Below are 13595 nucleotides of genomic sequence, written 5' to 3'. Positions count from 1 at the left end.
TTGTTTGCTTTACAGACTGTAATGGTGTGTGGGAAAGGCCTTGAGATATGGGGCAAAAAGATGCTGCCAAGGGAACGGCCGGATAAGAGACGGCTTAGCCCTCAGCCGCATAATGGATGGAGAAAGAGACTCAGAAGGGACCCTCCCTAGTTTCTCGGGCTGTAAAGGAGATAATGGGAGATTTGTACTTTCAGACTTGCAAGATCCTGTCGATGTAGCTTTACAATAAAGTAGCATTAGTTTATCTGGTTGTGTTTCCTGTCTGGTTTACCTCGTAAGTCTGAGACAGACCTGCGAAGGTCGTAAATGTGAGGATTGGTCGCCACGTTACTTTTTCATCCCCGTCGTAACTATGAACGGTCGCTGTCCAAGGCAGGCACTAAGCAGGGACCCTCTATACCGAAATGAAAAAAACCAGCCCACATCTAACACGGAAGCCAGGGAAAATGCCACCGTGAGCCTCTTTAATCGGCATAGCCCGTCCCTCCTTCACTGCTGTCATCCTCAGAAAGCAGATCGTCAGGGTTGCAGGCATAACACGTCTTGCCCATGTCTTGCCAGCACAGTCGGCAATAGACGGTCTCGCAGTCGGCGTTCGGGCACGTGCGAGAATTGCGGGATTCGGGCCGGTTGCAAAGAATGCATCGCCGGAGCAGACACCGCTTCAGAAAGGGACACCAGCGTCCAATCCGATCCACGAGGGGCTTTTTCTGAAAAAGAAAGGAATTTGGGTCCTGACTCCACTGGGCTTTTTCTGCGCCTCTCCAGCGAAAGAGGGTTGGGTTCCTCGGCCTGGCTCTCATAGGCCACCTGAGAGCAGATCGACAGTTCTTTGTAAATATAGAAGAGTTTATTTTTCTAAAGCTGGATGGACAGGGAAGTTATCAAATGGACGGTAAATTTCAAGAGAGTCCCATCTCTCAAAGAGGGAAATTGCCCCTGTAATGGGGTTGCCCTTGAAACTTGGATCCTCTTTTTTTTTTAATTCCGTTGTGAGTTTGGGGCGGGATATAATCTGGCCTGTTTTAGGATTGAAGCCCGGAAGAGATCTCTCTAAAGTTGCTAAAATTCTCCCCTCAGACAGAAATCCTAAAATTACACCGGTGACAAGCAGGGGGTTAACTATTGAAACAAAAGATCAATACGTTTGAGTTTTTAAAAGTTTCCCATAACGCCAGTCAATTTATGTGAACTCTCAGACTGTTTTCTCTTAGGCTAAGGCTTCGTCGTTTTTAACTTTGGTCGGTTTTTTACCATTTTTATTCTGTTTTCTTTGTGAGCTGCCCGGAGTCAACTATATGAGATGGGCGGCCTGTAAATTTAGTAAATTAATTTTTTTTTTAAAAAGTAGGTAAACCATTTGGTTGTATCTGAATTTTGCTATTTGGGGTTTGTTTTTTTGAGGGCTGTAATAAATATTACATTTATTTGGGGGGAGGGTGATTTTAATCTTTTATTCTTGGAAGCATGGAGAGAGTTGCATGAAGGAAAGGGGGTGTATTCCACAAGGATTCACTTTTGCACACTAAAGGGGGACTGGGAGAAAATGTGGGCACGTATTGCCAAAGTGGTGCTAATTGAGAATTAAAAGAAAAATACAGATGTCTACAGTTCAGGTCTGCTGATATCTTTTCACTTGCGCAGCTCCCAGATTTCAGAATCAAGCCCCCTCCCCACCCCGTCTTGAGATCTGAAGATGCTGCTGCTATTTAGACGAGAAGGAACAAGATGGATGGCCAGCCGTTGCTGACAACGTTCACAACATCACAACGAGCAATGGCCTGCTTTGCTCCGAAGTCCAGGAGTGGATCCCTGGCCTTTTAGGGATCAGACCACGTGAAACAATAACTCCACGAACACAGAAAGTCAAGCGCCAGAGAGAAAGGTCCCTGATCCTGCTGCCCCTGAAGAACTAGCTTTCTACATGCAAGGAAGGCTCGGAGCGGATACGTCAAAAGAGATGCGGGCATGAACAGGAGCAGGATTTTCTGAACCAAAGCAGCCCAGGATCGTTCCACGCTGGCACCCTTTTGCACGCATTTGGCACCGGGAAAATTGGCACGCGTCGCAGGATGAAAGGGATCGACCTGCTGCGGCCATTCGTGCACCAGCTCGGCTGGGCCCAAAACAATCCTGCGGGGACCGAAGGACAGAGACGCCCATCCGGGGCTAACAGGAAGGGTCGACGGTCCTGGAGCAGCGCTGGGGTGGAGGATGCCGAAGAAGAAAGGAAGGGAAAACGCCTGCCAGCTAATAGGGCAGGGTGGGGCGGGGCGGGGGTTCGAATGCTGCTTAGAGCTGGAAGCCAAGACCCGCGTGCCAAAAATATTTGCAGAAGCAGAAATTCGACGGAAATAGTTGTGCGGAAGGTCACAAGGCCTGGCTCAGCTGGCGGGGAACGTCGATCGGTGCTGTTCACCGAGCCTTTCGCTTCTGATCCTTGTCCTCTGATTCATTTAGCCTGGTCAAATCCTAATGAATAATCCATATTGATTAATAAAGGCCGACCGTGATTATTCCTAAGGAAACTGTGTTGAAGATACGACATTGGAAAGCAATGGGATTTTGGGGGGGAAGGGGGCGAAAAAGCAATTGTCAGCATTGATTTGATGCAATTTGGGTCCCGCTGTCTGCTAACAAGCAGGCTGGAAATGGGGACACCCTACACCTTTTAGGGGTTTCTCTCTCTTTTTTTACAGCGAATGAATGCAAAATTTGCAGGTTAAAAAACTCAGGTTCAAACGACTGAGTCTTGATCTAATATCAGACGGATTTGTATACGGCTTAATTTATTATCTTGCACCTTGGAGGGTGTGTGGTCGCCCTATTTCAAAAAGTTCCCCCCCAAATATTTACCTTTCTGGGAAAAGAAATACGTTATATCGACAAACCTCACGGTTATACCTTTGTAACCCGGACGAAAAGATACTGTGGGCGCCATCAAAGCGTTTCCCGAAATTAAGGAACAGTATCCATTTTGGAAAAATAAACGGATTTTTCTGCTACGTCTCGAGAAGTAAAAGTGGTTTCTCGGGTTTTTCTGGAAGTCCTCGGAAATCTGCTTTCCGAGCAGGAAAATCTTGGAGAATCCAGGGATATTTTTTTCCGTATTTGTGGTTGTAAGCTGGTTTAAATCAATCAATCAATCAATCAATCAATCAATCAATCAATCAATCAATCAATCAATCTGGGAGCTCCAAACAGCTGAAAGTGGCCGAGGGTGAGAAACACTGATCTAGATCGATAAGCAAAGATCCAATATTTCTTCGGGGTCTGTTTCCTCACTTGGCCTACCTCAAAGGGCCAATGCGCTCTGTTTTACTCACCACTCTCTTGCGCCTCCGAGCGCACAGGATAATGCGCTTCCGTTGCACAGTGATGAAAGCCATGCGTTGACGCAGCATCTCGTTGTATAGGAAGAGAATTCGCTTCTTCTCTCGCTGCCAGAAGGGGAGAAAATCTAGCATAAGCAGGAAGGAAAAGTTCCCTTCTCTTCCACCGGCCCGGACTAAAGGCAGTCTACCCCACAGGGTGGTTGTCCCGTTCCCCAGTGCTGAGGGTGAGGCTTGGGCCAAGGGTGGGGCAAAGCAGAGCTCTGGTCTGCAACGCCTTTATTTTAGGGAGCGACTCCCAGAGCATTTGCAAAGATGACGTACGCGCGCATCTTGGCGCGAAGCGTCCTCAGTTTATTCGGCATAAAATAAAGTGAGAACATTTGAATTGTTCGGGTCTCCGACTCGCGCAAAACAGGAGGGGGTTTCCAGGTTCTGCCACAGCATTTTTGGCAGGGGTTCAGTTTGACTTTGGGGTGGGGGGTCCAGAGGGCAAAGCTGGCAGGAGAACCATGCAAAGGGAGCAGGGCTGATCCTGCAGTAAATCTACCGGATTGTTTGCACTTTTGCAGCCTGGTGAGAAATCACAGCACCAGAGGTGGCAACGTGGTCAAAATGGCTCTTGGGGTGTCTGTGGGGGGGTGAAGCATCGAGTTGGTCCACCCCTGCTGGCTGGGGGATTCTGGGAGTTGAAGTCCACCCGTGCTGGCTGGGGAAGTCTCAGAACTGAAGTCGGCACCTCTTAAAGTTGCCCGGGTGGAGAACCACCGTTGCAGAGCATCGAGAGGAAGAGTAGGCAGACCTACAGGGGACTCCGATCGACGCTTCCACCAATTTTGTAACCCTCCAATCCCACCGCCAATTCTGCGTCCAGCCTTTCGGCGTGTCTCAACCAGCCCTCTCCTTCACCGTTTCTTTTTTTCTTTTTGCACTGGAAAAAGGGCCAAAATGGGATCGATGGGCCGCGGCGGTGACCAAGGCACGCCAACCTTGGGGAAGTAAAAGGCAGCGATGACCCGCCGGATACGGAAGACGTAGACTTGCAGAAAGCACAGCGCGACCAGGCCGCCCAGGGGAATGGCGCAGTTCACGTACTGGGCCTTGCTCATCCCTCGCGCTTCGGGCAAACACTCTGTGGGACACAGACAAGGCAAGGGGGGGGGGACCATGATGTCCAGCTTCTGAAAAAAGAAACGACAAGCCGCTTTTGGGGGGGGCTGTGGCCCCCAGCTAGGCTGCGGCTCCTTCAGCTGGAGGAATAAAAACACGAACCACCCAGCCTTGGCCACCAAGCATCGCAAAGCAGCATTTCTCAATCTTGGCAACTTGAAGATGGGTGGACTTCAACTCCCAGAATTCCCCAGCCAGCATGGCTGGCTGGGGAATTCTGGGAGCTGAAGTCCAACCCATGCTGGCTGGGGAATTCTGGGAGTTGAAGTCTGCCCCTTGCTGGCTGGGGAATTCTGGGAGTTGATGTCCACCCCATGCTGGTTGGGGAATTCTGGGAGTTGAAGTCCAACCCATGCTGGCTGGGGAATTCTGGGAGTTGATGTCCACCCCATGCTGGCTGGGGAATTCTGGGAGTTGAAGTCCAATCCATGCTGGCTGGGGAATTCTGGGAGTTGAAATCCACCCATGGAGGAAGGGAGCTGAAGTCCACCCCTCTCAAGGCTGCCAAGGTCGAGAAGCACCATTGTAGAGCATCCAGTGGAAGTGGAAGTATAGCAGCACAATGCAGATTTGGGCCCACCCTCAAAGCGTCTGATTGGCTGAGCGGAAGCAATCCCCCACCCCCCGCCTGGGGCAAGGTGCCTCCTTGCTGGCCGCCTCTTCCTCCCCACTTACGCAAGTTGTTGGTCTCCATCACCATTTCGGACGAAGTGTTCAGGGCTCCAATGGTGCTCCGGAGGAGACGCGCCATCAGGGTTTCCCCGCCAACCTTAACTTCCAAGTGGTGACTGCCTGCGTGGAGGTCAAGGGAGGGTGGCGTTAACCCCGCTTTGCTTCCCAGGGTTGACGCCAAGCAGCGTTTCTCAACCTCGGCAACTTTAAGAGAGGCGGACGTCAACTCCCAGAATTCCCCAGCCAACCAGGAAACCCCAGATGCAAATGTTGGCACGAAAGCGTTAGCAAAGGGACACCGAGAGTTCAAATCGGGACCAAAGTCACAGATGGAGGTTTGACAGTTTTGGGCCACATTTGGGGTGAGTCTCTCTCTCTCTCTCTCGCTCCCTTTTAAAAAATTGTGATTTTTCTTTTTTTGAAGTCTAGAGCATCTTAGGAGGTGAGGTCAGCTGGGAAAAAAATACCCCCCCCAGGGGACATGCAAAAGGAAAGAAGGATGTTGCATAAAGAGATGATTTCTTTACTGATTAGATTCACATCTGCTTTTTTGTTCAGGAGCTAAAGGCGGAAGTCATCATCTGGGTCTTCCCATTATCCCTGCGACAACAACAGCCTTGTGGGGTAGGCTGAGCTGAAAGAGAGACGGACTGGCCCAAGGTCACCCCAAGAGCTCTCCCGAGAGCTGAGGGGGGACTTGAACCCGGGTCTCCCAGCTCCTAGTCCGGCACCTTCCCCGCTGAGCCACATCGGCAGAGGAATTTTGAAGCTGATTTAGAGCTGTAATGGAGTTTATTAAATGGACCACCCCACAGAGCCGCTCCTGTTTGAACACGATTTCCCCTCTGGCCGGGGACTGAGGGCTGGGCCGGGGGCAGGGCGGGGGGCAGGAGGACCAGCCGCCCTTCCGGACCAGGGTGGGGACCCAGGGGACGGAGGTGGGACTCACTGCGGAAGGAGTACTGGATGAAGGAGTGGTTCCTGATGGTGCTGAAGATGGTGTAGAGCAGAGAGTCCAGGGCACAGGCGATCAACAGGAAGAGCAAGGGGGGCAAGCAGCCGAGCAGCTCCAGCATCTGCGAGTGTGTGTGTGCGTGTGTGTGAAGGGTCAAGGACAGGTGGGAAATGGCACAGATGGCATAGGGGAGAGGGAAGAGAAGGGAAGGGAAGGGAGAGGAAGAAGAAGAGGAAGAAGGAAAAAAGAAAGGGAAGGAAGGAGAGAAGAGAAGAGAAGAGAAGAGAAGAGTAGAGAAGAGAAGAGAAGTGAAGAGAAGAGAAGAGAAGAGAGGAGAGTAGAGGAGGGGAGGGGAGGGGAGGGGAGGGGAGGGGAGGGGAGGAAGGAAGGAAGGAAGGAAGGAAGGAAGGAAGGAAGGAAGGAAGGAAGGAAGGAAGGAAGGAAGGAAGGAAGGAAGGAAGGAAGGAAGGAAGGAAAAAATAAAGAGAGGGAAGGAAGATAGATGAGTCAGTCAGCTGAAATCTGAAATTATGAACACCGAGAATAAACACAGATGGAGATGTGGCTTTCAGCGAGTCTCCGGCTGAATATCCCCCTGCCTCAGCCCTGGGGCCGTCCCCCTAGAGCGCCAACATCAATCTGCTCGGCCAGTTCCCCCTTGCCCTTCCCGCCTCTCGCCAACTTCCCCCAGTGGGTCTCTGCCCGCATCCCGCTTCCACTCACCACGCTCTTGGTTTCGGCTGGCTGGAAAGTGAGGCGCAACGGGTCGACGACGCGGCTTTCCTCGGCCCGCCGCAGGGGCAGAAGCGTCCGTTTTTTCTGCGCATTTGAAAAAAAGGACACGGCCTCGCTTCGGAGCCTCCCCTGTGGCTGAACTACAAATCCCAGCAACTGCAGCCCGTTTCCCCGGTGGGAAAGGCTGTAATTTAGCAGCACTTGGCAAGTCCCAGGCTCACCTCCTTTGCCCAGAGCTAGAATTGCAGCTCGGAGGTAGACTGCCATGAACAGGGAAGTTCCATTGGCATATACCATGGCTCCAGCTTGCTTCCCATCTAGTTCCCAAGGTGGCTGGTCAGACGTTTCCAGAGATTGTATTGCTGCTGTATCTTGCATCGGAGACTCCAAAATAGACTACTGCTGCTGCTGGAGGTTCCATTAGGGAGATGCATCCCTCCAACCCTCCTCCTAAATCTCCCCTCCTCCCCGCCAGTTTCTGTGGCTGTGGCCCTCCTCTCGGACGCCTCCCCGCAGCCCCATCCATGCTGACTAACCTGCTTTCGACGCCTTGCATCAATCTGCCGGAAGTAACGGGATATGTAGAGATTATCGAACCGGATATCCTCGTTGTACTTGTTCGTGTAGGAATAGGCCCTTGGAAAGAGAAGGAGGGAGGTCCAGCGACTCTTCTCAGCAAGGAATTGGAGGGTGGATCGGTCCTGCGTCTCCTCTCCAAGCTTGAATGGCGTCCTTCTACGTGCAGGTCACAGCAACCGTACCCTATGCCCACCCTTCTAAGGGGGCCCCCGACTCACGAGGCGAAAACGAGGATAAACGTGCAGGACAGCAGGACACGCAGCATCGACACGGCGGTGCCCAGGCGTCGGGTGCTCTCGGATACCTGTTCGTTGACGTTATCCACCAGGTGTTTGTGCGAAGACAGGTTGGCCCCCACCAGCATCTCTTGATGCTGCTCCTGGGGAGGAGGAGGAAGTGGAGGCAGGGGGTCATTTTGGTGCCCCCCGAATAAGGCGCATTGTGAGTCGCTCGGGGGCATCTGAGCAGGAGGAGAGAAAGGCGACCCATCCGACAGACCTGGATGACAACGCTGGCGGTGAAATCTTGGTTTAAACTGTCCACAGAGCCATTGACCCGGTCATAGGTTTGGCCAAAGTTCCCTTCCACGGGGATCTTGTCTCGGCACCAGGCGTTCATGACTGCAGGAGAAATGGAAGGCGGGTAGAGAGGAGGAGCAAGTGAGCCATGTTTCAATGTTTTTTGCAAGGGGGCCGAGTCTGGGTAAGACTGTACCGCTTCGTAGGTTGGGTGGGAGTAACCAGGATGGTTTCCCCAATCCTAACGCCCACTTCACATCTCCTTGCATCTAGAAAGCTAGCATTTCAAGGAGTCCAGACCGGTCTTTCTTGAGACACTAGGTTTCTACATGCAAGGATGTCACTCACCCTTGGCCAGATGGCAAAGGAAGCTGAATTTCATGGGGATGCAGAGCAGGTGGTTGACCAGGGGCACCGCTATCGTCTTCATGCAAGAGCGATGCTTGGCGCTGAACCAGTTTTGACAGCGCTTGACCGCCTGCTGGATGATACCTGCGAGGAAAGAGAACGTCGCACGTTTCCCAAAGCGTTTAAAGGTACAAATTGCTCCGGGCGTGGGACGTTCGGGAGGACGGTTCCATTTGCACACCCTGATCCGCTGCAGAATTCAAAGCTCGGACCTGAATTTGCAATTTGGGATATCCGTCCTTCCCCTCTCGATCTGCAGATGCACTGGGGGAAAATTCACAATTTCGTTTACTGGCCCTGTTTGGGGTTCAGGGGACAGTGACGCTGGGTGGGGGATTCTGGGAGTTGATGGCTGGGGAATTCTGGGAGGGGAAGCCCACGCTGCTCTAGGGCTTGAAATCTCAGCTTAAACCCCACTGGAATGCGTTTCTCAGCCACCCCTCGACCGCTTACTTTCGCAGCGCATCCGCGTCTTCGCCTTGTAGACCTCCTGCGTCGAGGCGCTTCCTTCGGCTCCGCGCACCAAACGGCCGTCGTAACCGGCTTTGCTGGCCACTTGCTCGTTCAGCTCCGTAAAGGAGCGTGAAACGTCTTGGGAGTCGGTTCTCAAGGTCTTTCTGCTTCTCTGCACGGGAAGCAGCGATAAGGGCCGGGCAGAGGCTTCTGGGGAGCCGAAAAGCACTCCCGCACCTTCATGAGGACTAGAAACCGAAGCTGGGAAGTCTAAACGGTTCCATTTTCTCAAGCGGGGTGCGCAAATGGCGTTCTTTTTTTTTTTCCGTACGAAGCCCCCCATTTTAGCCAGTCAAAGAGAATTTAAGCCACCGTTATTCAGTTAATGCAATAGAATTATTGCATTATGCATTATGCAAAGAGAATTTAAGCCATCGTTATGCAGTTCCTATTACAATCTTCATCATCACCTTGATCCTCCTTATTTTATCTCATTTTCCTTTCTATTGACTTGCTAGACCTTTCTCCTTGTGTGGCCTCCTTTTACCCCCAGTGTAAAAGTTACACCAGTTACACAACCATAGTCTAAACCTGTGTTTCTCAACCTAGGCCACTTTAAGATGTGTGGACTTCAACTCCCAGAATTCCCCAGCCAGCATGGCTGGCTGGGGAATTCTGGGAGTTGAAGTCCACTCATCTTAAAGTGGCCAAGGTTGAGAAACTCTGGTCTAAATCATGAAGATTTAAAGAAAATACGCCTGGCCCAACAAGCATGCTTAGCAGATCAGTGAACCAAAGATAATTTTAGTAGCAGACATAACTCCAAAAACCATAACCAGCCAACTAAATTAGCACGGAACTAATGATGGGTTCTGTACAATGTCATTTTGAAATGTAAAGCTTAGCAGCGAGTTTTGGAAATTGCACGAAAACTCTTCGCTTTCCTTTCCCAACCCCCCCAATCCAGGGTTTTCCTCTACAAACCACCTTTTGATGAAAAGAGGACTAGCCACTTAGGTTTTATTTTAAGAGACGGTGATAAGTTACTAACATTGTTTATACTATTTGTGACGAAGGGGGAAGCCATTTCTTTATATATTTCTTTTCTTTTTCTTTATTATATTTTTATTCTTTCTTTCCTTTCTATTGCTCCTCTTTTCGGCACTTTCTATTTTTCCTGTTTTAGTTGGTATTCGTTCTTCTCTTTTTAATTGCCATTTTTAATCAAATTACTCTAAGGAAACAAAAAAGAGGACTGGCCCCTTGGCTCAATGTTCTTACCACCATGTCTTTGAGGATCTTACGCATGGGGGCCAGTGAAATTTTCCAAGCTTTTTTGGAGTTTTCGATCTGCAGTTCCACGGTGCAGCTGATGGATCGCACCACTTCGCCCAGATTATGACGAATATTTGCCACCGGGCCTGGCAATGGAGAAGGGAGACCATGGGTTCCAAAGGGCCCACTTGATGGAAGGCCTAAAAAAGAGTAGCCCGCTTTGCCAATTGAAACTTAAAAGGGAAAAAATAAAAGAATTGGAGTTATAGTGTTTTCAAAGATAAGGAAATGCTGCCCTCCGGTGGCTGCAGGCGGAACTATGCCCCCAAAGTATTAAATATCCCAAAGAGGGAGGAAGATGCTGCCCTCCAGTGGCTCACTGTGGCACTTGCAGCCTAAAGAAAACAGTCATAAAAATGCTCAGAGAGATTCTTTTTTTAGAGCTGAGTATCTTCCTACGTCTGCAGCTCTATTTATATCTGCAGAGAGGGGGATAATCTCAGACAGCAAGGCCCCTGGCAGTGTAAATGGTCTTTGGCGGAAGTTTTCCTCCCCGTTTTTTATTTCTTTTCCCAGTTTGTGAACAGAAGAACAGGAAGGGAGAGAGAGAAAATAAAATAAAATAAAATAAAATAAAAATCAGTATATAAAAGAGGCCTTGTGATTCTGATCGGCAGCTATGCACGAAATCCATCTTAAACATTTACCTTGTTTAAGCATCAAACTCCGATAAGAATCTCACCTTTGTCTTCTAAATATTTAGAGCAGGGTTTCTCAACCTTGGCCACTTTAAGGTGTGTGGACTTCAACTCCCAGAATTCCCCAGCCAGCCATGCTGGCTGGGGAATTCTGGGAGTTGAAGTCCACGCACCTTAAAGTGGCCAAGGCTGAGAAACCCTGATTTAGAGAGCAGGTCTGGAAATTGAAAAAACCATTTATTTGGTGGGAATAAAGTGGTAGATTTGGAGAAGAAGGTGGTTAAGGAAATGCTGAATAATAATAATAATAATAATAATAATAATAATAATAATAATAATAATAATAATGGAATCTTGGTACCATCATAGACAGTGGCTAACACGTAAGTGAGAATGTAAATCCGTCCTTCTTTCCCCAAGAATTTGGGGATGACCAAGAGGCTGGCGCAACGGAATTGCGGAGAGGTGCCCCATCCGATGGCAGCCACGCCTGGAGAAATGAGGACACGTTAGCTGTCATTCTGGCCACTGAGGCTCAATCTTTGGTGTTTAGATGGCCGTGTTTGGCAACATCCCGTGCCCACCTGCAACATGCTAGAACGTGACGGGTGCTTTGCTGTTTTTTTTCAATGTGCATCTCTGTACGTCGGTGGGATGCCAACTCGGGAATGGCACAAGAGGAAAAAAGGGGTGAGGAGGGAAGAGGAAAGCAAGCCACAGAGGCCCCTTTAACTTCCCACAGTGCTCTACTGGATTCTTCCTCCCTTCTCTTCCCCCCCCCCTGCCCATTTCCTCTCTCTCCTGGGGTCATGCCTCCCCCACACCCAATTCTCACCTGTCATGCCACCCAAAAGTTCGACTTTGGTGCTTTCCGCGATGGTCATGGGAAAAATCAGGATTTGGGTGAGGCCTGGGGAGCAAGAATTCTAGATTTTAAGAGGGATCTCTTGGGGGAAGGGGGAAGGTGTCTGGTTCTTCGCAGCGGCCCAAACCTCAAACAGATTCTTTTCCAAGCCAGATTCTCAGAGTTCTCTTTAACAAGATTTATTGAGAAGGAAGAAATGGTGTTATTAGAATTCCAGCAATGGAATGATTCCCTTTTTATAGCCAAGACATTCCCATTTGGATCCCTGAATTCTCGCTATGCTTTGTGGATCTATCGATTCAACTCCTTTCTATACAGGCTTCAACCTGCCGATCCAGATCTTTTCCATATTTTCTTTCCCCCCTGCCCTGACAGCCCTGGGTGGGTCCCAGAAAACTTACCCAAAGCAAATAAAATCCCAAGTCCAGCTCCCAGAAAAAACTTGGCAGGCCGAAATTCATCAGGTTCACTCCACAGGAAGCAAATGAAGGATTTGGGTAGGAAAGTGCTAAGAAGGTGCTTCAGGGCTATGCAGAGAGAAAGAGCGTCACCATCACGCAAACGAATGGCAGTATTATTTAAAATTTATCCAGATTCTCTTTACCCTGAAAATTAGATGCCTGTTTGAGCGGGGTGTGTAGGCAACAATGCATTTGCCTGAATATATCTATTTATTATGGACTGTATTATTATTAATATTAACAATACAGTAATTCATATGAGTAATAAAATAATATCAGTATTAATAATGTTCTTTCTACGTTGTTGTTTCTGGGGTCGAACAATTCACTTGCAAACCATATTGCATAAAAGCACAAACAGCAGACCGAACACCACTGAAAAGGAGTATTCTCAGTTTTAAAAGGCCCAATTCAAGAGCGCTGAAGCTTTCGGGCAGAGATAACATCCAATAATCGGGCTGGGAAGGGTCGCTATCAATAGGTAATTATCACTGTCTGTAGTCGCTGCATTTCTTTTCCTTCGGATCCCTCTCAAGAAGCCCCCCAAGGGTGGCTCTGCTACTCCGAGTTCTCTTGAGGACTAGCACCTTGCAGGCTGGTTTTCAAACCAAACGTACGTGCTTGTTTTAAAGCTGGTCCGTGGAACCATCATTCTTCTCCCCTTCCCCGAGCTTTCTCTTGGTGTGTCAAAAGGACTCACTCGTGTTGGGGGATTTTGTGGGTTTTCTTTTCTGCTCCTTAAGCCGCCGATACTTTCCTTGCATAATTCCAGGGTTGATCGCCGGCCGGCCGGGCCGACGAAAAGCCACGACCGAGCCAGAAATGGTCGTCTCCAAAAAAGAGCTGAATTCTAGAAAAACGGATAAACGGGACGCTCCCGGGATAGTCTTTCTTAGAAGGCTGATGTCATAAAGGCAGTCTCTATGAGGCTGCTCTACGCTACATGGGGAGGGAGGGGGGAGCTGCGGTCACGCCACGTGCTGCTTCATCAAAATCTGCCCAACTCCTCGCAGAGAGAAAGCTAGTGTGTCAGGGAAGGAGCGGTCTAACCTGATCTGCTACATTTCAGCATGCGGGGGGTTGATTATTTGTTTGATGGAGGAGCTTTCCATTGGGGAAGACAACCCCCCCCCATTTCATGGGGACTCACCGGTTCCAAGAAAATTGGGTCATCAAAACCCGAGTTCTGTGTAGTCGGGAAGAATGAATGCTGTGGGGGCAACACCCAGAGACCAGCCTCCTCTCCTCTCAGTCCCATCACTTTCTCCCAATTTAAGCTGTTCTGGGTGAGCCCAACCAGAGCAAAGAGTTGATTAATCTGCCACAGCAAGGTGGGTTTGAGTTGATTAAGTGGGCAGGGCAGCAATGGATCCTTTCCAGGTGGGGCAACCGCTTTGGGCTACGTTTGTGAGGGTTGCAATGTTGAGTCTGCCGGTGTCAGATTTTGGGGATCGCTGGGGGGCAATGGGGCCCA

The 13595-nt window shown here is 49.8% G+C and overlaps 1 protein-coding gene across 1 annotated transcript; it reads right to left on the bottom strand.

The window, feature by feature from the left end:
- Nucleotides 1-19: 19 nt before the first annotated feature.
- Nucleotides 20-12233, bottom strand: DCST1 (DC-STAMP domain containing 1; the record flags this gene model as incomplete). The annotated part of the gene is made up of 15 exons (XM_007436292.3): nucleotides 20-710; nucleotides 3327-3440; nucleotides 4322-4464; nucleotides 5178-5294; nucleotides 6124-6250; nucleotides 6853-6948; nucleotides 7401-7500; nucleotides 7662-7822; nucleotides 7942-8063; nucleotides 8310-8453; nucleotides 8823-8994; nucleotides 10104-10243; nucleotides 11157-11285; nucleotides 11631-11705; nucleotides 12062-12233. Coding segments are annotated over 15 exons (2058 nt in total), but the record flags the coding sequence as incomplete, so codon positions are not given.
- Between the last annotated feature and the right edge of the window lie 1362 nt (nucleotides 12234-13595).

This window comes from Python bivittatus, unplaced genomic scaffold, assembly GCF_059951505.1.
Source record: "Python bivittatus isolate LINGU-HERP-01145 unplaced genomic scaffold, Pbiv_v1 ctg000180_np1212, whole genome shotgun sequence".
NCBI classification, from domain to species: Eukaryota; Metazoa; Chordata; class Lepidosauria; order Squamata; family Pythonidae; genus Python; species Python bivittatus.
Note: the sequence above shows the minus strand (reverse complement) of the source record. Positions and strands in the feature narration are given on the sequence as shown.